Below are 24571 nucleotides of genomic sequence, written 5' to 3' on the forward strand. Positions count from 1 at the left end.
CGCTTAAAGATCAATGCATTCTGTGACATACTCGTAATTTTTTTTTTTTTTTTCGTGTGTGTGTGTGTGTGTGTGTGTTAGATTGAAAACAAAATACAGATTGTTCTTTTAGAAGCAAATGATTTTACTTTAGGGATAGTAACAGTAATACTTTGTTACGGTGTTACCAACGGACTTCTCAGAATTAAGCCGGTATGCAATTGTGTAAAGCACATTCAGGATTTTAACAGCAACTTTCCAAAAGTGACCAACTGAGATAACGGTGAAAAATAAAAACAAAACAGCAAAGAAAATGATCCTTTTCAATAGTACATTAAATCTTCTGTAATGACGCGCCCAGATAATTTCCAGCTCCTGTAAGGCTGTAACTACACAAATTCTGTTGTATACACAAATTTACTAAACTTTACAGCATCAATCCTAAAGTTCTCTGTAGAATCTAAGTCCCTAACAGAGGGAATGATAGAAGTACAACATCAGCTGTCAGACCACCAACTCCTCCAAATGCAAGAAATGACATCTTTTATCTACATTCTGAAGTCAATTCGTTCTGCAGCTGCTGAATCCTAGTCAGTTCCACAGTTCCGTCAACATTCAGGATCCTTGTGCTTGAATTTCTGTAACTTGCAGAAATTAGCAATATAAACATTTAAATTTATTGATACTCAAGTGAGTAAAAAGTTTAAAACCCACACGGTATCCCAATGCATGGTTATACAAATGCCAATCATCCATGATGTAGGATATCACATGAATAAAACAATATCTGCTCGATAATAGCCATTCTCACATTACAAGCATATGTTACTTGTTATTTCCAAAGGAAGGGAGCAGAAAAGTCAAATAAGAAAAGATAACATGAACTTTCGTGGATTATTATTGCAACACTATAACTCTACAAGGCTTCAAAACACGTGCTACTTTGGAATGGTGAGTGGTAACACTTTTGGATTGATGATTTACTGTAGATTTTGGGAAATTGTTGGAATTCAAAGGTGTACCTCAACACCAGCAAACACCTTACAGAAAGTTACCAGCCACATGACTAGGACAAAGGGGCTGATAGGACAGGTAACATAAAATAAAACTGTATAAAATGTTCAACAAGTATATAATTTTCAAATGTTAGGAGTGTCTCGCACAAATATGCATATTTTGACAATGACAGGAAAAGTATTTAAGCATTTGGCATTCAGCAATGAACAGCAAATGACGAGATCTTATACATATTTGACAAGGAAAGGAAACAAACCTCCAAACATCTGCTCAAAACGAGCCACGATATGCTTTCCATAAGTGTATTTCTTCAAAGCATTGAGATGCACTCTTATACGACCCAGTAGCAGATCACGTTGATTATCGGTACACTTCTCAAGAATCTTTTGGACCACATAATTAGCATATTGGTCCTTCATCATTACCTGTATCCCATAGTAATCACATTATACTCTATAATAACACCGGATATATACTTGAATTTCCTTTCATCTAATCAAAGGCTTTTCATTGAATACGGTATTCACCTGCCATATATTCATCTCTCTCTCCTTTTTTTTCCTATAAATTTTTTATTTTTTGTTGCGAAGAGAATCTATTCATCTTATTATATTTCCATTCATATCTATTAGGGCGCTCAGCCGCTCACCATAATTTTGAAAGTCAACTACAACAAGAAAAAAATGATTGTTTAAGACATAAATAACTACCAATTTCATTATTATTGAATTCAATGAGAACCATAATGTCATTATATAATTTGCCTTATCAGCAACAGCAGCAACTAAACACGGAGCGAGTTGAAAATATTAAATAGGCTTACCAACAAGTTATCATTTCCCTCATTTTGCCCGATGACTTCAGCTATCAGGAGTTCTCGTGAAGCAGGGTCACCATACTCCAAGCACTTCTCAACAACATTCGATGCAAACTTATGCTGGCTCATTTTTATAACTTGCCCAGATAGATTCTTAACGATTTGGCTCCTCTCTTGTGTTTTCCCCCTCTCTAGAACATGCTGCAAGAAGAAAAATCATAAGCAAGGGTAACAAGTTTCTAGTTAAACTCAAGAGAAATGCTAGCAGATAAAGATATATTTGAAAATCAAAATTAATGAAGAGCTGAAGAGGAAGGAGACTGATTACAATAACATGCAATCTGAAAGCATAAATAGCACAATATAAGCATAACCTGTCTATATAAAAGAAATACATGCTGCATTGCTGCCAATACAGTGTCCTTATCGTAGACAACTCATCCCCTACAACATTAATAGTTGCTTAACATTGTTTGTAATTCTCTCATACTTAGTTTTTAAGCTTAGACTTCTCTCTTGTTTCTCTCTCTACAACTCTTGATTTTATACAATTCATTATTTCCGTTAATTTTGGTAACGATTTCTTCCCCTTTTATTTTCAGTTATTTAATTGCTTTGATTCATCATGTTTTGTTTAATTGTTTTGATTAGTTTAGATTTTACTATGTGTGAGTAGTTTTATATCTAGGGTTTGTGGGAATCCATAAATAATATGAAGGGGAAATTTATTATTGTTAATTGTCAATGCTTGATTAATTTCCTATTGATTGATTTAATGCTATGCAATTAGATTAGGCCTAGTTTAATTGTATAAGTAGTTCTCCATAAGCATGTATAACCAGGATCTGAGACAATCAGCTCCTTGTACACTATACTAAGGTTTTTTAATTGCTTTAGATCTTTTAACCAATGAACACTCGATAGCTCACTGTTTCACTCTATAATATGAACAGGTGAGGTAATGCCATACTGCCACTGGTCAAATAAAATTAATTCTATGTATTCTCATTACTCATAACTATATCATATAAATTATAAATACGATTCATATGAAATATTGGGATGGGGGTGCAGTGGGATTAGCAGGTTAAAGAGGGAGAACCAACCTGGGTAACATAATTGCCATACTGGTCTTGAGCAAGAGTGCAAACAGACTCCAATATCTCATCCACAATAAACTGACTCTGCAACTCATCTGTACAATGCTCCAGGACTCTCTATCAGAAAAAATTCAACATAAGCAATGTCAAAATTAAATAAGGAATATTATATAGGCTCTACTACCCAGAAACAATGTATCACCTGTATAACACGACACCCATAAGGATGCATTGATAGGCTAGCAACTTGACCACGGAAAGCAGAAATAATGAAACTAATTCTTTCCGATGGAACACATTCGATACACTTTTGGATTACATGGTTTCCGTTCTGATCACGGACACATCTCATGACATGTCCATCCAGCTCACGAACAAGTTCAATCTTCTGATCAACCTCAATAACATCAAGTGCCTGGATCAACATTTAAAACAATATTTAGCCTAAGCATATTTCTGTATCACATCATGTACCACCAGCAATTGTCCAACAGGCTTTTTTAGATCTTGTCTCGTTAGTAAACTCCTAGAGCTACTTTACCCTTATGATTAAAACAAATGCAAGGAGGCAAATCAGACTATCAGAGTGATTCTACCTCACAACAAAAAAGAAGTATAGTCTAGAGTAAGCAAACACAAAGTAAAGAAAAATCAAAACAGCACCAAGAGGAAAACTTTGACAAAAATCTAAACATAAACTATAAAATGTTCACTGCAATCATCAGGTAGTCAAAAGTTTAGGATCATTAAAATTACAGCATAAAGAATGACAAAAGGACAATCATCACATAATGACGCACAGAGCATAAATTGTAATCCCTCTGATTTTATTGATGTACATAAAACACTTCCATATCACAGAGCCTCAATATCCTTAGTCAGATCACAAGCAATTGTTGGATTGACCCAAAAGGTAAAGAGTGCAGAGAGAGAGAGAGAGGGGGGATCTTTTCATACACAGATTTTCTTCCTCCATTCACTTCTAGTGAATGCTATACTGCTATATGCTCATGCGAACCTACTTTCACTAATTCACCATACGCTTGACTCCTTCCATCCAAGTATTCTTTGGCATCGCATTGCTTCTAAAATACTCATAATCTCCCCTTTTCTTACTGGTGCATCTTTTGGTCGTCTCACATGCTGAAACCAACAAAAGCAGTTCTCCCTTGTCTTATCCTCAATATTTGCAACTCCAGCCCTCTAATAAATATGAAAAATATCTTCATACGACACTCTATTCCTACAAATCCATCTCGGCATACACGTCTCTGCTAGACCCATCTTTTATATATGATCCTTCCAAAAACCAAACATTCCAATGATCTAATAGGAATTTCCCTTTGAATTTAGAGGTACACTACAGTTGCACAGTTTTCCTTTTCATGCCCATCTAGCATACCCTTTACAATTGACCAAAAATATAGAGAAACTTCAACACAATCATGTATAAGGATATAATAAACCAATCAAATTACAGTAAATCCCCCACCCCCTTCCGGCCGTCCACCTATGGGATCACAAACAATGTATGTGTATCAGAGATGAATCTTTTAGAAAAGAGACTTCTATAACAATATTGCAGAGCCTCAAATAACCCTTTGCCGGAGCACAAGCAAATATTGACCCAAAAGATCTACCACGGTAAAGGAGAAAAGAATTTGCTAAAACATACGAGCTGCTCCAGCAGAGGCACTCAGTACAAACCTATAGAGAGATCTATATGGGTTTGGTCAATTACTATTAAGACATAATAGGTATCTACAAATCACTGTATAAGATGTCTGAAGGAAGAAAAGAGGACATCCAACCAGGTGCTCAACAAGTCTGCCATGATCAAGTCACTTTGACACACACAATTCACCCACATGAAAGTTATGCTAATACAAGAAATCAATATTTATGTATAGCAACAAAAACAAATAGACTTAGAACAGAGATATCTTAATGTAAAGTCATTATATCAAATATTCACAGGTCAGTGGTGAAAGTATTTGATATATACCTTTTGGATGACACGACAGCCATACATCTGCATGCTCAATGGCAAAATCTGACCTCCTAGTGCCTTGGCTAGATCCCTTCTCTGATCAGGGGTTCCATACTCAAAAAACTGCAGTAAATTGAAAGTAAAGAATTAAATGAAGCATAACTGATGCAATCAAGCAAACTTCTTTCTTACAAAGAGGAATTGCAAGGTAATAGTTCAGCAATTCCTACCTTTTGAATAACATAATTTCCAAACACATCAGTCATCAATTTGGAAGCATGAGGGAGAACTTCTTGAAATACAGATGCCTTGTCTTCACTGCTACAGTTTTCTAGTTTCTGCTGAATAAATCGGCTCCCATGTTGATCAACACTGAAAATCAAGTACAAAATCCCTTTAATACTTCAAAATAAGGATTTAAAATAATACTGGACTGAAGATGACATACTGCATGAACTTGCCTGAATTCAACCACATGACCAACAATATCAGATAGCTCAAACCTTCTACCTTTACCAGATTTTAGCTCTTCAAGGAAAGAGTAAGGCTTCTGATAATTGAAGTTATCAAATCCTCTTTGACCTTGCCAACCAGTATAGAAACTCCCACTTCTGCCAGAATTTGGTGAACTCACATCACTTCTTCCTCCAGGAAGACTGCTACCACCAATTGGAGATCCCGGCAAAACAGGACTGGTAAGAGATGAGTTTGGTATAGGCATGAAGAAGCCCATATTAGGTGAGCTTCCAGCATAATCTGTACCCATAATTTGCCCCCTTCTCTGACTTACATTACCCTGCGCACCAGATCCCTGGAGTTGAGGTCTATGATCAGGTGAAATTGATGAAAAATCAGGCCCAACCTGGGAATTATAAGCACTCACTTGATTCCCCACCAGACCCGTTCTCAATCCCAAAGGATCAACTTGACCAGGAACATTGTATAAATCACCGAATGACTGGTGAAATTGCAAACGCGGATCCGCAAAAGGCTGTGGAAATCCAAGTTGTCCATAGAACTTGTTTAACTGCTGCAAATCGACTCCTTGTGAACTGCTCCCCCATGACCCAGAAACTTGAGTATTAACATCGGAGCCAGCAGAAGCACCATCGAAGGCTAAAGGGACAGCACCATGTGAAGGGTATCCAGCCATAATAGGAGGAAGAACGCTTGCATTGTAAGGATATCCACCCATGCCATACTGTGAAGGATATATTACTCCAGGTGGTTGGACACCAGCATAGTATGGATTTGCTGATTGCAAATATGTAGCTGCAGCAGTAGCATAAAGTGGAGGAGTGAAACCTGCTGAGTGAAGTACAGGCTGAACTTCTGTTGAGGAAAACTTTCCACCATGGAAAAACTGGTTTGGAACAGCATATGGGTTACTTGTGCCTTGTGAAACTATTTGAGGCATAGAATCTTGAAACTGGAAGTTACCACCTTGGTGCATCGGGTGTTGCAATAAATTAGTTTGGAAGTTGTTTTTCTTTTCCCCTCGACCTCCATGGTTCTCTAAGTTGGGGGAGCTGGATATTCTCAAAGTCTTAATCCCTGTTTGCAAACTAGTTATTTCTGTATCATTACTAACTGAAGTCTTTTTTTCTGTAAGTGCGCCTATACTATTTGGATCTTCATTTTGAATGGACGGCAACGAGCCTTGTCTAGAATCATAAGATAATGATCTCAATGCAGCGGTTGTGGTTACCGAATCATCTGCAGCGATGCCCTTATCAACATTATTGTGATCAGCTGCGTCACCTGCTGATCCATTTGCAGGTGACGACATACATGTAATTTCCTCCTGAAAATGTACAGAATTCATAATAAAAGATTAGTTTTAAATGTAAACAGAAATGAGTATAATACAACAGGAATTTTTTGCAAAAGCAAGTGGTCTCAAAATCTGAGAATCTATACACAAACAGTCAGGCTATGTTACTCGGACTCAGACGCTTATGGGAGTTGTGTCAGATACAAGTATGTGTCCAGGAGTTAAACTAAGCTAAATCAGGTTCTACATTTTTGGTCCAAAATGAAGTGTTAAGTATCTGCAGCCATGTCAGAGCATCGAGGGTCCAATATGAGTACTTGGGATGAAATGAAGAGTTCAAAAGCCATAGAATAAATCAGATAATTGAGCAGTACTGATGAACAGAATACTGAATACACAAACATCACAGATGCGGCTCATGCAACAAATAGTCTTTCAAATTCTTCTATTCAAATTACTTTCACCTAAAAAGCTAAGGATATGAGTAAATTTGCATGATGGAGGACCTCAATTAAAGGTAAGACCACAAGTCATTTTATCTCAAATAGTGAATGCTGAAGAATCAGAAACAGAGAAATACACCTTTACGAGGTCTGCAATATTTCCAGCCTCGCCAACTGATAAGGATGATCCCTGTCCTGATAACGCAGCAGGGTCCCTGGGCCTGACTTCATCAGAAGACTTCTGTGGTGACTTATCATCCTCAGATTCCTCCTTGTGCGTTGGGAGGATGCCACAATATAAACGCAAGAAGTTATCACTGCTGCCTCTAAAAGGGGTCAATCCCACTTTATTGCTGACATGACTGGATCCCAGATGTTGATCAAAACCTGAGTTGGGAGAGTGAAAAAACTGGGGATTCAAACTGACATTGGAAGGGTAATTCGAACCAGGAGATGAATAAGAAACTAACATCCCTTTCGACCCTCTGAATTCTCCATCATAATTTAGACTTGCCAAATTAGCACTAAGACCTGAATTTTGCATGAGACTTTCTATGGCTGCAAGAGAACCTTCCATGTTTGGGGGTGCACTGCCACTTCGATTGGGAACAGAACCCCTACCACCATGGTACTTTTGACCCTTAACATACAGTGCTTCCTCATCCACAGCCATCTTAGTTGAAGAAAAATTTGCACCACCCTTGTGAGGGGACCATTTTCCACGTGCCTCAAGCATTCTAATAGGACTCTCAGTTGCCATCCCTACACAAATAATTTATTCTCTCCAAGAACACCAATTATTGAATAAATTCATCTTCCTGCAAAACAGACAACATGTTCGATGAAGATGGAGCATGAACTACTTTCTTTGCATCATTTCTTTCGCTCTAAAATAGGGCCCGAGTACCCCAAAAGTATTAGGTAAGCTCAACTAATCCTCTGGCTTTACTCCCATTTCTTAAAACATATTCATTAAGAGCTTTTCCATAGTCCCTCCATTCACAAGTCCAAAATTTAACCATGTGCGGCCCAAACAACTACTCACTTCCCCAACATAAGAACATAATTCATTACTTCCTCAAACCACAAAAATCACCACTATCAAGCTGAAATTTCTATTTCTCCCCTTATCTTATACTACATGCTTCTACTTAAGTAGAGACGCATATTTTGGAAGATTTGATTTTTAAACTAGGGTTTTAGTATATACTTAAGATTAAACTCTTTGGCCACTGAAACCAAATAAAAAAATTGTTAGAGGAGACTAAATGCATATATTTGGCACTATCACCAGAATCATTTCGATACGCGATTTCGGACAAATAGTTAGAGTATCATAACTACAAACAACAGAATCAACAGATACACTAGTACAATTTCCACCCCTCAAGCTCAAAAAAAATTCAATCTTAAAGCTAAAGTTACAAACTTTTCAACAATTTCAGGTTGCTAACTAACCAAACAGAGCACTAAGCTCATTCAACAAGCATAACAATCGAAAAACAGAGTTCAACCAGATACCCACTAAATTTCAGTCACCCAATAACCAATTTCAAGCAAATATTACAAAAAAGACAAATTCTTTTACCCAAACAAAGGTCAACATAAGCAGAGCATATTACTGTTAAAAAATAAGCAAGCAAAACCCTAAACACGAAATCAAATTATCAATCAATATAATGAAAAGAAAAAAAAAACCAATAAGCTAAAATGATAAGAAAAAACTCACCAAGTAAAAAAAATCACAAATTTCCAAAGTTTCGAGCAAAACCCTAGACCCCCTCTTCCTCTGTAGTTTGATGAAATGAGAAGAAGTCCACTGAAGAGAGAGAAAGAGTGAGAGAGAAAATATAATCAATAATTGGACAAAACCCAAGTCTTTGAAATGGGATTAATTAAACTTCATTAACTTTATATATTTATATTAAAATAATATTTTATAATATTATCTTAAAACTAATAAAGGGTCCCCCCATAAATAGGGAAAAATTCTAGACAAAGGAATCCAAATATGAAGGGATATATCTAAAAAATTTAGGTACAATTTTGCTGTTGTTGGCATAAAAAGACAAGGCAAAGTAAAAGGGCAACTAACGTAGAAAATTGGCATCAAACGTTGAAAGGATAGTGCAAATTAATATTTCCATTTGACACGTACACTTGTACCTTTTTCACACTTCCTCTCACACTCCTCTGCTTTTCCTCTATTTTTTTAATTTTTTTTTTTTTTTATTTTGTTTGTATTATTTGGCAATTGTTATACTAGATTAGTGCCAAAATCTAAAGGGTCAATTGGCTAAATGTCCTATTTTTGTACCTAGATTTGGATAGTTTTTGGGGAGTTTTGGTCAAGGAGGGCTATAGGTCAAATCTTGGATTTTGTGACCATTTGGATAGTCTTATGATATCATCAAAATTTATATAAATAAAATATAAAAAGAAATACTCATATTGAGAGGAAATGCACAATTTATTTTACTCTTACAAGAGTACTAATGTGTCGATGTGCATACAATTTAGCAAAACTAGCTTATAGAGAGAAATAATATGAGATTTATAAAAAGTAAGAGTGTTATAGGAGATTGAGAGACAATAATAATGATCTCTAAGAAAATAACACACTAGAGTTTATGGATAAAAAAAATACATTAGTGTTCACGAAATAAAAATAACATAATTTCTCAATAGAATTATGTGTTAATATGTAAGTGCAACATGCATTACTCATTATATCAAATCATTTGGATGCACCTAACTATAAAAAATGTGTGTGTGTGTATATATATATATATAAATTGATTTCCCGTAATAATGTACTCCCTCCATTTTGTATCAATAGCAACACTAGGGTGTTGATAAAGTTTAAGAAAATTTATAGAGTGGGCTTTAAAGAGGATTAAGAGTCTGTTCTCTTCAGATTATTTTCAGTTTAGTTCAGTTTTTAATTTCCTTCTCTCATAAAATATTTAGTTCAGTTCAGCTCCAATAAGTTCAGTTCAGCTCAGTTCAGTCAATCAGAAGAGGCCTTAAGTATTGTTGGTAAGAGAGAAAAATAATAATAATAATAATAAAATAAAAAAGTAGTGTAGGTGGAATTGGTAGGAAAGAGAAATAATAAAATATTTGTGAAAGTGGGGTTAATGAGAGATAGAAATTACTACCTCCATTTCATAAAATCTGCAACAATTACCCAAAACGCAAGCTACACATTATGTGCAACAAAAAAAAACTTTCCTAATATAGTAATTTTTTGGTGTAAATTTATTGTTATACCCTTACTATATTTGCTTAACTTCAATAAACAACATATTAACTTTTTAACCCAAATTAATTTATCCACACTTAAAACTCTAACCTACATTCTCTTTCCTCCCTCACAACCACATTCACCACCAACATCACCAATTTTTAACACCCTCGCAAGTTCGCCGCTGCTGCCGCCCCTCTTTTCCCTTTTTCAAAGTTGCCGCCCCTCTTTGCCCCTTTTCAAAGTCACCGCCCCTCTTTTCCCCTTTTTCAAAGTCACCGAGACCGCCTCTTTTCCCCTTTTCAAAGTTCACCCCTTTTCAAAATCAAAATTGAATGGTGGTAAGTTGTGGTTTGAGATTTAAATTAGTGGTGGTTTGTTGGGGTTTTAGATCTAAAATATTGGTGATTTGTTGGGGTTTTGGTTTGTTAGAGGTGGTAAGGTGGTTGTTTCGGTTCGTTGGGTTTGTTGGTGGTCAGCTGGTCGAGTTGGTTGGTTGGGTGGGTTCTAGTCGGGTTGGTTGGTTGGGTGGGTTCATTTGGGGGGTGGTGAGAGTTGATGGGTAGCTGGTCGAGTTGGTTGTGGGGGTTTTGGGTGGTGGTTCAAGCTGATTGGTGGTAGTGGTGGGGTTTATTGGGTGGGTTTTGGGTGGTGGTTGTGGGGTTTCTCATCTTAGTGGTGGTGGGAGGGTGGGTTAGAAGGTGGGTGGTGGTGGTGTTTATTTTCTATCTCGTCTAATTAATCACATGCCCTTTTTTACTAATCTTTGCTTAAGAAATTTTGTCTTGGGGAATGTGAAAGAGAGTTTGTTGCAGATTTTATGAAACGGAGGTAGTATAAAATAATGGTGGGTCTTTTTCCAAATATAAAAGTGTTGCAATTAATACTCCGTATAAAACTGATGTAAAAGAAAATTGTTGCGATTAACACGAAATGGAGGGAGTAATAGCATAAGGCTAAAGTTTCTCAAGGGATTAAAGCTGTCTTTTCAACTAATAAAATAGAGATAACAATGTACTTTTATGATTTTTTTCTCTTCTACCCTCTTTCTCTCTCCTTTAGTTACACTCCACCAGACCACCACCATCAACACTCCCCACTGAACGCCACCACTACTCTGCTGCTCTAAGCCCATGATATAGCATTGCCTTACTGCTTTAACTACTCGGCGGTTAGCAAATATCTTTCCCTAAGGGGTTAGTATGTACCTAATTTACATATTTTGCCACTAATGTATTCTTTGTTCGGTTGGCCGGCTTACTGCCGTGAAGCGGCAATACCTCCATGTATGTAGTGTTGGCTGGGTTGGTATATGCAGTGTTGTTTGGTTATTGTTTATGGTTTTGGTGAAGAAACCATCATTGTTGCATTGAGAAAGTAAGAAGGAAGGAGGGAGGAAGAAAGGTAGGAGGAAGAGAGGGGTGAGTCGGCAACATTTGAGAAACATCTATATACATTGGTTTAAAAACTATTTCTCACAATACCGATCATACAGACTCGGTTCAAGGTTCAGTATTTGCAAGTATAAAACCACTAACATTGTTGATAGTTCTAACAAACATAGAACGTCTAATGGTATTAGCAATTCTATATATAAAACCTCTAATACCATTAGCGATTCTATATAATTTGGTAATACTATTAAGTTGTTCTGTATAATTTGGCAAAAGTGAAAGCTAATGTAAACGAGGCAGCTTCAACTTCAAACCGCTAATTGTATTAGAGGTTAGTGGTTCCATGCATAAAACCTCTAATGGTATTAGTGGTTCTATATATAAATACGCTAATATTGCTAGCGGTTTTGTACGGACAAAAATCAAATATTCGTTTGAATTGATTATACATGCACGGTTTTACGAGAAATAGTTTTTATATTGACTTGCATAAGAAATTAGTTTGCATTATAGCTTAATTTTGAAAAATTGCAAAAAGCTGCAAAAGAAAAAAAAAAAAAAAAAAAAATCTAAACCCACCGAGAAACCCTTACCCAAGCCTCTTTCAAAATTTCCACCTCCTTCAAACCCCAATAATAATAATCTTCATTTCTTGTTATTTTTGAAGCAAGCTCAATTTAATGGAAGAATCAAGATTGACCCTTGTTACTACTAAGCCCTGTTTTGGCCTTCCCACTGCTTGCCCCGATTGCTTGCCTGTCTACTTCTATCTCAAATTTGCTCGTCTTCCTTTTGATTTGTGCTTCCATTCTACCTTTCCTGATTCAGGTACTGTTTTCAACTTTGAATTCCCACTTTTTTTCTGTCTTTTATTTTTCTGGGTACTTGTTAGTTTGCTGAAATTTGGTTAATTTCTCACATAATTTTAGTGGGTTTTTGTTGTTATTGTAATTATGTTTTTTTTTTTTTTTCCTTTCCTTCTTTTTGTTGCTATTTTTTGTTTGTGCATTGCCCTTTGCATTATATTTGGGAAATGTGTTGGGGTCTTGTTAGTCTGGTAGATTTTGGTGTTGGAAATTTGGGTTGATTCATGAAGAATGCTATATTGGGTTTTTGGTTTGGAAATTATATTTCATTGTAGCTGAATTTGAGCTAATTTGTATCTTTTGGGGGCGACTTCGCGATTATAGATACCCTTATTTGGCATGAATGATTTCTGGGTAGGCATTTTTGGCTGAGATAGTGCTTGATTTATGCTCAGGATCTTGTGGGATTACATTTCATAGTTCCAAGGACGATAGCCCAAATTTAATGAATGGCACTTTAGAGGAAGGATCATTGAATTGCTGCAAGTATGGACTATGGACTAGATTTTTGTGAATGGAACAGTAATTTATCATACTTCTAAGTATACTATCAGTGGAAATGCTAAAGTTGCTGCATTGTATTTTTGCGACAAAGGAAACGGGTTTAACTGTTATCTATTGAAAAATTTACTCAACGTTCTTACACCTATTCTTAGATGTCAAGATCGGCATCAGGGATAATCTAAGGAACAATTATGGACTTTGTGCATTTAGGCCTATAAATTATAAGTTTGAAACACAGTTAGAAATGAATAGTAACAAAAGTTCCCTGTTGTAATGATAAGAGCCGACTTGGCCACATAGTTAGCCATCACTGTTTCGTCAACAGTTCAAAATTCATCACCCCATATTGAGATACTTGAATGTCGTTTGGCATGATCAAGAAAAAAAGTTCTCATCAGGTGCTAGTTAGTGGCATCGAACCCAATTTAAATGTGAATTAATGTAAATGAATTCCATATGTACTACTTTCCATATTGCAAGTATAATTGCAAAAAGAAGCTAAAACCAGTTTGAGCTTTACATCAGAGTGATCGGAAATATAAAGACTTTTAATACATGAGTTGACCAGATTTTAAATTTACACAGAACTTATACTCTGCGTAACTTGAAGCTACATAGAATCATTTTATGCATAATCATTCCATCCAACTAGCTGCTTCCCTTTTCCTAATCTCTCACCCCTTGTCTATCTCAACCCCTCTGAAATAAACATTGGTGTGCTTTAATTACCCTTGTTGGATTTTTCATTTCATGTTCATCTAACCTTACAATGTGCTAGATAATCACAGTAGTCAGTAATCAGTAATGAGTTGTAGCTTGTACCTACAGAAATTATTGTATATGCTTTTCAAAAACCTTCCTGAAATGCCTGAGTTATTATACTTATGTGACATGGGCTTATGTTCTTTTTTTTATTAGATCAAATTCCATATGTTGAGTCTGATTCTTACGTGGCCTACAATAATGAGAATGGCGGGGTCATCAATTGCTTAAGAGAAGATGGTATTGTTGATTTGGACTCTGATTATCACACTATCCCAGAATGGATATCAATGAAGGCGATGGTTAGCAGCTGGCTTGTGGATGCCCTTGTATATGAGCTATGGATAGCTTCAGACAAAAAGTCTGTACAAAAGATCTACTATTCTGATCTTGCATGGCCCATTGGAACTATTCTCTACTTCAAACAAATTCATGCTGTGAAGAGCCGTCTTGGAATCACCAACGAAAATGCCGAGAGAATAGAAACTGAGGTCAAACTTTATTCTGATATTTGTTATTCTAATTTGTGAATGGACAAGCATTTGATCTGATTTGATCAGTCATTGCATCTCTTTCCTTGCTTTTTTACAAGTTCTGTGGCAACAGATGCTGTTTTTTGGAGTTTGTGTGAATAATTTTTCCCTCCAATCACCAAGCACTGTTGTGAGCTTTGCCTGTCTAAATATTCCCTTATACCTCTTCCATGAAGCTTAAAATTTTTCCCGCTTCTTCAGTTTGTGTTTTTCTAATCTGTAACCCTCTTTTTCTACAGATCTATAGGAGGGCGAGTATAGCATATGGAGCTCTTTCAACTCAGTTGGGGGAGGACTCTTATCTCTATGGAGACAGGTTCCTCTGCAATTGTTGACATTAGTTTTTTTTTCATTAGTATGTGAAAACAAGATGAATGTTAATACTGATTCAGCCCGGATTGATTTTGCCTTTTTTTATTGTAGGCCTAGTAGTTTGGATGCCTTATTCCTTGGTCACACGCTGATTGCCCTTCAGGCTTTACCTGTAAGTTACCAGACAAGTACTGTTGTTCTATTGAGAACTCATATCTAATATGGCAAATGTAACAAACTTAGTAATTATTATTATTTTATTTGAATGAAAAGTATTTTGTGCATGTAAACTAACTTATATGTGGTTTCAAGTTGATCTGTATCTTGTTATGTATTTTGCTTGTTTAAAACCTAAATTGGCTTATGCTCATGAGGAGCTGTTTGATATCCTTGCAAAATCATAAGTTTATCTTATTTCAATCTATTAAATTATCTTCTTGGCATAAGCTAGCCTAGTAAAGGGCAAAAAAATAAATAAAAATAATTTAAAAAATAAAAAATAAAAATAAAAAAGAAGAAAAAGAAAAGAGGAAATCTAGTGATGTTAATGATTCTCTGCTATTTGGGTTTTCATGACATTGTGCAAATGTAGGTTTTTGCCATGTTCCATCAGATGAAGTAGGGGCCTTTGGATTCATTTATTGAGCTAGATGTAGGTGGGCTAATAGGTGTTAGCTTCTTCATTGTCCTGAAAAGTGTAGACCTCAATGAGCTTCTTGATTGTCCAAACTCCAAAGAAGAATTTTGAATAGTTTTAAGCTTCTTGATTGTCCAAAGGAGTATTTTGAGTATGGTCAAACCTCCATAAATGAAAGTGTCATTTATTTGTGACCAAACGGTTAACAATTAAGGTGGATAGTACTCTGTATTGACTGTATATAACCTTACCTTGCAATCTTAATAGTCGTAGGACATAGTAGATTATTTGTTATAATGTTGTAGCCAACCTCTGTTATCTCAAGAAAAAATAGAGGCAATAGGCTCAAAAGAACAATGATAGATGAAAAATCACTCGGAATTGACAATTAAGTATGTGTCAGTTTAGTGAACTTTTTAGTTATGTTATATATAGTGAATTCGTGATCATTAAGTGTTACTATGATTTATGTATTCACAGTTGATGCATTTCTGTTTATTTTAAGTTCTTTCAGCTTTCAGTACTAGCTTTTGTGTTTTCTTTTTGTTAGATTTTCCAAGGTCTTATTTTTTAAAATTTTAATTTAAAATTTGTAGGAGACATCGGTTTTAAAGAGCAAGATTTTGAATTTCAGCAATCTTGTGAAATTTACTGAAAAGCTCAGTGCTGAGTTCATTGACTCTTCACCAGAATCAGCTGTTCCAGCTTGGTCAAAAGTTTCATCATCTGAAGGACAGCCGTCATCTTCTACAAAAAAGCCAGGAGGCTTTTCTAACTGGAGTAAGATACTATATCTCATGTGATGTCTCATGATTTAATGAATAAAATGACATTTTCTAGCTCTTTGGTATTGTTACATTCATTAAGTTGTAGGCATGTTCATTTTGATTGGTTGCATGATATTTGAACTTGTCTTGGAGAGTTCTTGGAGAGTTGAGGCAAGACAGCTAGCGAATGATCCACAAATCTGTTATTCTCCACTTTTATAAGGTCTGTAGGCATGTGATACCCAGAAGAACATATTTTAGACGAAGGTGTGTGAAAAGGTGATAGCTTCTTGATATTCCTGAAAATGGCGAACCGTTGGATTTAATTATTGAGCTGTAGGCTCGGTACAGACTTGTTATTTACAGTGTCAGTGAAACTTAATAAGTTTGAAATTATAAATTAATACATTAAAGCAGTCAGGGATTCTTTGTGGATGTTAGTTTTTAACATCAGCAAAGTTAGATTCATAGGTTAATGGTGTAATTATGACTATCAACACACACTTGGGCTTATCACAGGGTACCCATGTATAAAAATATCCCATTTATGAATGAAGCGTATCAGCAGATCTATACAATTAATGTCACTGGACTCTATGTTCTGTTTTGAGGTTTTATTATTCGCCTCTACACAATGAGCAATAGAGAAGTCAAGATCCCAAAAAAGAGGAGAAAAAAGAAGATAGAAAGAGGAAGGCTTTATGATAATATTAGGATATTGAGGCAGTAATGATTTGCTATAAAGCCATGTTGATAAGGCGACATTTTGCTCAGAAATTTGGTATGCGATTGTTATAAATTTTGTGTTGTTAGTTTTCTCTTTTGTTTGAGCGCCATGTCTTCCACCTCAGTAAACCTTTTGATGATTATTGCATCTTTTTCTCGTTCAGAATTTGTAGTCCATTTACTCTCTTCCTGAATGGCACACTGTTTCTTTCTTTGTTATTATCTGTATTGACTTGTTGAGGGAAAATGTATAGGTTCAAAGCCAAAAACTAAACCTAAAAAGGAAAGGTCAGAGGAAGAAAAGAAGTTCAGACTAAGGGCCAAATACTTTCTAGGAGCTCAGCTAATATCGGTCCTCGTGTTCTTGTCACTTCTCGGTGGCTCTGATGTTGGTGAAGTGGAATATGACGGAGATGATGACGGTGTAGATTATCTCAATTAAGTTCAGTGTAGATTATGAGGCTCAGCTACTCACAATCCATCTGACCAGTTTTTTGCCATCATTTTTGTAAGATGTCGACGTAATAACCCCCCAACCCTTGTCAACCATTTCTGCATGGAAAAGACAGGAGTTTTGGTTCACAGTTGAAGGGATTTGTTCCCATAATGTTTTTTTTGGAAGAAAAGAGTTGATTCATTATTTACAAAATTACAAGTAGGCTATTCGGCTAATCATGTCCAGAACGAATATGTACACTGAGTTTAAGCAGACCTGTGTTATCAAATTTGATTTTTTTTTTCAAAGATATGAGCTGAAAGTTAAGAGGTACTCCGTATTTGGAAAGTTGTGTGAAGTTTTCTAAGAACTTCCTGTATCTATCAGTACTGTACAAAGGTTCAATAAATCTGATTTACCAACATAACTCACATGTGAGGTCTGGCTGTCCGGGAAGCTTACAGACCTTACACAATGATTTATATTAGTTGTTGGCTACTTTATCAACAGTCTTTTTTAAAGGTTTGGATTGGGGTCTTTATTGGGTGACGCGTAATTTATAGTTAAACATATCGAAAATTTAATCAATACTTATAGGTTCATTTCATAATATTTTAGTTATGAATACTTTTATGAGTACAATTCAGTGCTAAATATTTTCAATTCCGAACATTTTATACACGGGAGCCTCAAGAACATTTTACTAGATTGTAATAATAAAAAGTTTTTAAGTTGTCTTTTAGAAAAGAATTTTTACAATAAATATTAATCATACCAAAATTTTCCCAGATCCAAACATCATTTTTGGGAGTGTCCTTTGAGCCTCTCTTGTGACGCAACAGAAAAACAGACAGCAAGAGAGCTACCACATTCCATTCTTGCTAATGATCTTCCTAACTAACTAGTAGTACAATAGAAGCCCGGCTTCGATCTTTACATGACCAAGCTGTAATAATTTAGTAATTACATTGACATCCAATTTATATTGAAAACCTACCTAAACAAAGAAGAAATGAAGAAAAAAAGAGATTACATTCCTTCAGCATTGGAATTAGGTGGCCACTTAACATTTTCCCATTGTTTTACCAGTTCAGCGTATCCTTCAGCTGAACTAACAGCAAATTCTGCCAATGAGCTCATAGCAACTGACATTCCGGCACACAAGACTCTAACTGCAACTTCTGCCATTTTCTCCGGTGTCATAACTTCTTCGACTTTCCCTACTTCCACCATTTCCATGCTTCCACCGGAGTCCTCAAATCTCCGCGACCCACCACTACTGTGGGCTTGGGCTTGGCCTTGAGCCAGGCTCTGGCTTTGAGAATAGATTGATCCCATTCCTGCAGCAAAGAAATCCAGCCCATCAAGCACTGCAGTCTCACCTATTGCATCGAGAAGTCTTGTCCACTGGATGCATATTCCAAAGATTGGATGAACCCCAGCAGAGCGACGAGGGGAGAAAGGTAAATCTGATGTGTTTGATGTGTTGGGCTCACGCCTCATGCATCTTAAGAGCCAGCTACACAATGCATGTATGTAGGATCGCTGAGAAGAGATCCATGATGCAAAGCAAGCTCTCCAGTTCCTTAACTCAGACTCTAGACTGTGGGCACAACGAGCTAGTCGTTGAGGGTCTATTGCAGAAAGTGTAGGATTATGTCGTCTTGATCTGTTAAGCTTTGAAGGTGTACCGGCTAACAGAAGTTTGGCTTCATCCAAAGTATGCTTTTGCATTTGGTGACACTCTGCCATCGCTTTCCACATTCTTGCTAACCTGCAATGCATCACTTCTAAATTAAAATAAGTTCTTAAAATGGACACAAACATAGTTTGTAATGACTAGTCTAGAGATTCAAGATAATTCTAGAACACCAACCAAACAATATTAGTAAAAGCTATCAGTATTCTATAACTCACAAAGTCACAAGTCTCACAAGCAACTCGCAATCTTGTTCAATGTTCATGTACAATATGAATGCCGCTGTAAACAATAATGTTTCCTTTTTTGTTTCAGTTTTAAATCAAAACATATGTTCGGACAGCCAATAAATTTGGTTTAGAATCCCAAAAGAAAATATGAAAATTAAGTGATGTAACATACCCCTGTACCAATTCTAAAAGCTGAGGCTGCAATTCCTCATCCCGTAGAGTTTCAATCCTCTTTGAAATAGCTTCAATTGAGTGTATTGAAACCTTTATTTGGGTATGCAAATCTCGAAGAGCTATCCTAGTTTTTTCCAGCGTTGAAGGTTCATCTCCTTTCGCTGCTTGATTCTTCAATTGTGTACACTTCTTCTCGTATGCCAATCGAACTCGTTCTCCAGACTGTCAGAAAAAAATAGCAAGAGTTACATATATTGAGAATGACATATGATGTGTGAAGTCATGTGAAACAGTGAAAGCCACCATATAAAGCTATAGCATACCCTGACTTCCTCGTACAATCTCTTCTCCCATGCATATAATCTGTCAAGTGTTGAATGATGGCTGCCAGAAAACATGGATGATTCATCTGATACATTACTGCTGCTTTCAGATCCTTCATCTCTTGAACCTTCTGAAAAGTTGACCAAACATCTTGATGATGAGGAGCGTGATGAGGCTGATCGGAACAATGCTGCTGGATTCAACATTTTTATAGCTGCAAACAAACACCATAGCATTTTAGATGAATACAATCCTATTTCACATAGCATTTGGCTTTCTCCTAAAACTTATATAAACGACGAGTAAGCACTACTACATGCAGTCAAACTTGCAACAATTCATCTATGTTTGAAACCACAGTTGATAAGAAATCAACAACATAAAAATACACATCTCACACTTCTAACACAAATGAAAGAGTAATTTGAAACTGTAATCAATCTATGTCAAACTTTCAAATGCAAATTTGATTAATAACATCAAATGCATGATAAATTAATCTAATGTAGTCTTATACTCAGAATACATATGTGAGGAAAGAGAAAATATAAAAGTTGTACCATACCTGTTACTTCACTTGATGCTGGTAGGCAATGAGCGCGATTAGCTTCTAACATAGCAGAAACTTCATTTGCAGCACCACAAACAATCACGAACTGAGACTCTAGATCTTTGATAACTTCATCCATGCTTGTTGGTCTTTTGTTTACATAAACAGTGAATCCTGGTGCCTCTTCTTCCTTCTTTTCTCTTTCAGTAACCCTTGTTTCATGACGATTGAATTCAACATGTCCAGCATTCGGAACCTGTGAAGGCTGTATGCTGTCATTAGTTTGTTCCTGTAATCCATTTGCTTCATGTTGATTTTCAACTTCATTTTCTGTTTCATCATCGTCGTCGTCATCATCATCTTCTTCATCCTCATCTACATCTTCAACAATTACTTCCTCCCTTGCAACATGTGCCGGTCCTTTAGAAATTTCTTCTCGTCTATGTCTTCCTTCATTGATTTCCTCATGTTCGGTTACCTCTTCTAAGTCTGGTATCCCTTCTTCTTCCCGAACTTGCCTTAATCCTGCTATATCATCATCAACTATCGATTGTTCGAGGCTACTCCTCACAGGATAACCATAGTAATCCAATGATGAAAAGGGGTTCCAAAAGAAATCCCACTGAGAATTATTTTGAGGGGAGGGAGGTATCTCAGGTCTATTATACGGCGAGTTTGATTGAGGATAGTAAGAAGAATTCCTTTGTGGAGACTGCATTGTAAAGAAACCATCAAACCCACCATATTGGTGCATTGGCGAATATGATTGAACGCGATAAGTATCAGGAGACTGAGGTCTCTCCTCAACCGAAACTGATGCAGTCCCACTTGGTCTGTAGTAGTTGATCCTCACATTCGAGTTCTCCCCAGCTTGAATAGTTGGTGCTGAGAAACACTTTGGAGAAATGGTGATGAACTTTGGGGTCAATTTCTTCCCTGGAGGTGTAATAAACGAATCTAACAAGAACTCACGAGGCTCATCGCCTTCTATATACTCACGAAGAGCACTAGAAACTCGTTTTAAGGACTGAATGTATGCAACATGACCCGAGGCAAACTTAGTTCTATGCTCAAGAGCTTGCTTGATGAACTTCTTCCTATCTTTACATATTTGAACAGCCTCTTCATCATCCAATTTCGATGAATTACATCCCATCCCTCCCTTTTCGACTAATCTTTTCGACGAGACTAATGATCCTGGATTCCAAATGGGTACCAGAATAACACAATTCTTGTATGCCTTTACCCCAATTCATAAGGTTCTCTAGGCTGTTGAATGAGCAAGTAAAGTAAAAGCTTAGAATGACAGACAGAATTACACCTTATTAAGAAGCAATTCCATAATCAAAGCTTGAAAAACCGAAAAATTAACATAAACTTTTGGATGCTTTTCTTTCTTCTCAAGTCATTTGGATAAACTAAAACTGTATATTCATTCTCACCATGAATTTATCAAAAGACTCAAACCCAGAAAGTATCATAAATCACACATTCGCAATATTTCCCCTTCTTTTTTTTTTTTTTTTTGCTTTATTTATTCTCTTTTTGAGGCAGATAATTGCTCAATGCTTAGAATGTGACAATGTGTACAGAATATATTCTGGAAAAAAGGGGAAAAAAAAAGAAGCTCAATTACTCCAATAATAAACCACTGAAAAAAAAATAATTGTGATTAAGGAAAATTAAATTTAAGCTCAATTGATACAATTAATTGGGAAAAATTCAAGAAAATTAGATTAATTATATAAAATGAGATAATTAGAGAAAACCCAGTTCAGATTTCTAGAATTGACAAACAGTAAAATTCAGTACAGGGTTTCAAGTACAGGGAAAACCCAGTTCAGATTACAGAAAAAGTAATTAAAAATAAATAAATTAAACAAAAGAAAAATGTGAATTACATTAATCAGCAGAAACCCAGTTCAGATATTGTAATAATTATGATCGAGAGAAGCTAAAATTTGCAGTAGAAAATTCACAAAAAAAATTATAAAAAAAAAAATAAATAAATAAAAAATCCCTAATTGTATATTGATTCACACTAATTTATAACAATGAAAAAATAATAATAATTAAAGCATAAAAATGAAGTGTAATTAAGTAGAGAGAAGAAGTACCAGCAATGGTGAGGAGTGTGAAGTGTGAAGTGTGAAGTGTGAGGTGAACACAAAAAACAGAGAGGAGAGAGAAAGTGTGAGTAGAGAGAGATAGAGAGAGACGTTGTGATAGGAAAAAGGAAAGCAACGGTCAAAAGCTGGAAAAGTGAGAAATTAAAGAAAAGAAAATAAATTATTAAAAAATAAGGGGGGCAATAATAAAGGAGGAAAAGTGGGGAATAAATGAAGATATAAAGAAGAATAAGACATGAGTTGCATTTTTATGTCCTTAAAATTTTCATTTTATTTTATTTTGGATTTTGGCCTATAATTTGTATTTTAAAATGGAGGTTATAAAAGTGTTATCACAAGTTAAAAAAAAAAAATCTACATGACCACCTTCTGGTTTTAATTTTTCTAGGTAGAAGATAAATTTTTTTCCAACTCTCTCAAGTGACTTTATGATTTTGCTAAATTAAGTGTAGTGTCCTTTTTTTGTTTTATAGCTAACTTTTGTAATTAAAATGGTTAAGCTAAGGTTTTTTAGTTTAAAAATTAATTAAATTATATTTTAAAATAATAAAATTTTAAAAAAATAAAATTCCACCAGCCACCATCACCATCCCGAAAGGCGACAGCCTTCACCATTCCAAAAGCCCAGCCCGCCCCCATCCCCGCCAGCGCCCAAATGACCCATCCCGCCAGCGCCCAAACGACCCATCCCCCCCCACCCACCCACCACTCAAAACCCCCAAATATCCAACCCGAAACCTCAATAAACCCTCCCCCACCTCGTTAAACCCCAAACCCGGCCCTCTCCCACCCTCGAAACCCTAGGCGACGGAGTTTCAAGGGTGTGGGAGGGCCTGATTCGGGGTTTAAAGTGGTGAGGGAGGGTTTTTATAGGGGTTTGGGTGGGGATTTGGGGGTTTCGGGTTAGGGATACGAGGTTTTTAGGTGGTCCGTGGTGGGTTAAGTGTAGGGGGATGGGGTCGCCGGCGCGAGAAAAGGGTTTCTGGGCGCCGGCGGTGTGTGGGGGTTCCGGTTGGGGTTGTGGATGGTGGTGGTCGGGGAGGGTGGTCGTGGGTTGGGGGCTCTTTTTTTTTTAATTTTATTATTCTAAAATATAATTTAATTCATTTTTAAACTAAAAAACCATAGGTTAACCATTTTATTATAAAAGTTAGCCATAAAACCAAAAAAAAAAGATAGTACACTTAATTTTGCAAACCAGAGTGCCACTTGAGAGAGTTGGAAAAAAATTTGTCTTCCACGTAAAAAAATTTAAGCCTGGAGGCCACCATGTAGAATTTCCAAAAAAAAAAAAAATTAAACTAAGCTAGATTATGTTTTATTCACCTTATTTCATTATCCTATAGGGCGAGCACGAGTCAAATTTTGTTGATTATCTCAGATTCTAGTGAGATGTTGTTTGTCCTATCGGGTGAAGGTGTTGTTAGATTTTATATAGTTTTTCTAATTTTTTTTGCACTTTTGACCAGGGCAGAGTTCAAAACTGACAGTATTTCAGTAGTTGTTGAACAAATTGGTTTGGTGAACGGACATATCCATTGGACATTAACTGATCTTCATATAAACTCTATAAATAGGAGTTTATGTGACACATATGATTGATGATTAATAATAACAATAATTAAACTTGCTTCCTTTTAGAGAAATATTCTAGAGTATTTTCTTTTGTTTTTCACAAACGCAAATTTACAAACTTCTTCCATGATTGATTTTGATAAACAATCAAAATTAATTGTCACTTCTATGTATCTCAATAGTTATATCATGTTAGGCTGTTGGCCCTGTCACTTCGTAAAGGGTCGACAATAATTAATAAACTATTAGGAAAACGACTATGATACGTACCAAGAAGAAATATCTGATCCCTCTTGTTCCTTACCCTTCATACGAGTATATGTTCTAACAGGTGACATGGGGAAAAGGAGAAAGAAAATGTGGTAGTGGGAGTACGCCACATGGTAAGGAAAAGACAGAAAATGTGTGTAAGGGCCTGTTCTCTTCAGCTTATTTTCAGTTTAGTTTAGTTCAGTTCAACTTTAATAAGTTCAGTTTAGTTCAATTCAGTTCTTATCTTAAGTTCTTTCTCTCATAAAATATTCAGTTCAGTTCAGTTCAGTTCATTTCAGTTCAACCCAGTTCAGTCAATCAGAACAGACCCTAA

At 36.0% G+C, this 24571-nt stretch overlaps 3 protein-coding genes across 5 annotated transcripts; 1 reads left to right on the plus strand and 2 right to left on the minus strand.

Annotated features, from left to right (window-relative positions):
• Positions 1–283: 283 nt before the first annotated feature.
• LOC145579928 (pumilio homolog 6, chloroplastic-like) lies at positions 284–9016 on the minus strand. Of its 2 annotated transcripts, XM_081637236.1 has the most exons (10): positions 8850–9016; positions 7260–7938; positions 5365–6707; positions 5134–5275; positions 4919–5026; positions 3116–3328; positions 2920–3030; positions 1820–2014; positions 1253–1421; positions 284–617 (listed from the first exon to the last, which is right to left on the minus strand). In XM_081637236.1, the coding sequence occupies exons 2-10, from the start codon at positions 7878–7880 to the stop codon at positions 595–597; spliced, it is 2925 nt and encodes a 974-aa protein (XP_081493362.1). In that variant the 5' UTR covers positions 7881–7938; positions 8850–9016; the 3' UTR covers positions 284–594. The 2 variants fall into 2 exon arrangements, with proteins under 2 accessions (XP_081493362.1, XP_081493363.1); XM_081637237.1 differs by lacking the exon at positions 7260–7938.
• Positions 9017–12302: 3286 nt separating this feature from the next.
• LOC145578681 (mitochondrial outer membrane import complex protein METAXIN-like) lies at positions 12303–17653 on the plus strand. The gene is made up of 6 exons (XM_081635977.1): positions 12303–12589; positions 14050–14384; positions 14666–14742; positions 14850–14910; positions 15972–16155; positions 17123–17653. Exons 1-6 carry the CDS (start codon positions 12442–12444, stop codon positions 17308–17310), a joined length of 993 nt encoding a protein of 330 aa, XP_081492103.1. The 5' UTR covers positions 12303–12441; the 3' UTR covers positions 17311–17653.
• Positions 17654–18094: 441 nt separating this feature from the next.
• Positions 18095–22661, minus strand: LOC145578682 (uncharacterized). 2 transcript variants are annotated; one of them, XM_081635978.1, is made up of 5 exons: positions 22399–22661; positions 20297–21550; positions 19731–19945; positions 19406–19629; positions 18095–19078 (listed from the first exon to the last, which is right to left on the minus strand). In XM_081635978.1, exons 2-5 carry the CDS (start codon positions 21435–21437, stop codon positions 18334–18336), a joined length of 2325 nt encoding a protein of 774 aa, XP_081492104.1. In that variant the 5' UTR covers positions 21438–21550; positions 22399–22661; the 3' UTR covers positions 18095–18333. The 2 variants fall into 2 exon arrangements, with proteins under 2 accessions (XP_081492104.1, XP_081492105.1); XM_081635979.1 differs by lacking the exon at positions 22399–22661 and having other exon boundaries at positions 20297–21801.
• Between the last annotated feature and the right edge of the window lie 1910 nt (positions 22662–24571).

The sequence above is a fragment of the Chenopodium album genome, chromosome 14 (genome assembly GCF_948465745.1).
Source record: "Chenopodium album chromosome 14, dcCheAlbu1.1, whole genome shotgun sequence".
Taxonomy (NCBI): Eukaryota; Viridiplantae; Streptophyta; class Magnoliopsida; order Caryophyllales; family Amaranthaceae; genus Chenopodium; species Chenopodium album.

Excerpts from the sequence above, each read along its gene's own strand:
- LOC145579928 (XM_081637236.1), bottom strand. The coding sequence starts at position 7,880 with ATGGCAACTGAGAGTCCTATTAGAATGCTTGAGGCACGTGGAAAATGG. Across the intron at positions 6,708-7,259 it reads ATATTGCAGACCTCGTAAAG|GAGGAAATTACATGTATGTC; the intron begins GTGTATTTCTCT and ends GTACATTTTCAG. Across the intron at positions 3,031-3,115 it reads ATGGGTGTCGTGTTATACAG|AGAGTCCTGGAGCATTGTAC; the intron begins GTGATACATTGT and ends TTTTTCTGATAG.
- LOC145578681 (XM_081635977.1), top strand. The coding sequence starts at position 12,442 with ATGGAAGAATCAAGATTGACCCTTGTTACTACTAAGCCCTGTTTTGGC. Across the intron at positions 12,590-14,049 it reads TTCTACCTTTCCTGATTCAG|ATCAAATTCCATATGTTGAG; the intron begins GTACTGTTTTCA and ends TTTTTTTATTAG. Across the intron at positions 14,385-14,665 it reads CCGAGAGAATAGAAACTGAG|ATCTATAGGAGGGCGAGTAT; the intron begins GTCAAACTTTAT and ends CTTTTTCTACAG.
- LOC145578682 (XM_081635978.1), bottom strand. The coding sequence starts at position 21,437 with ATGGGATGTAATTCATCGAAATTGGATGATGAAGAGGCTGTTCAAATA. Across the intron at positions 19,946-20,296 it reads AGCATCAAGTGAAGTAACAG|CTATAAAAATGTTGAATCCA; the intron begins GTATGGTACAAC and ends GTTTGTTTGCAG. Across the intron at positions 19,630-19,730 it reads GATTGTACGAGGAAGTCAGG|TCTGGAGAACGAGTTCGATT; the intron begins GTATGCTATAGC and ends TTTTTCTGACAG.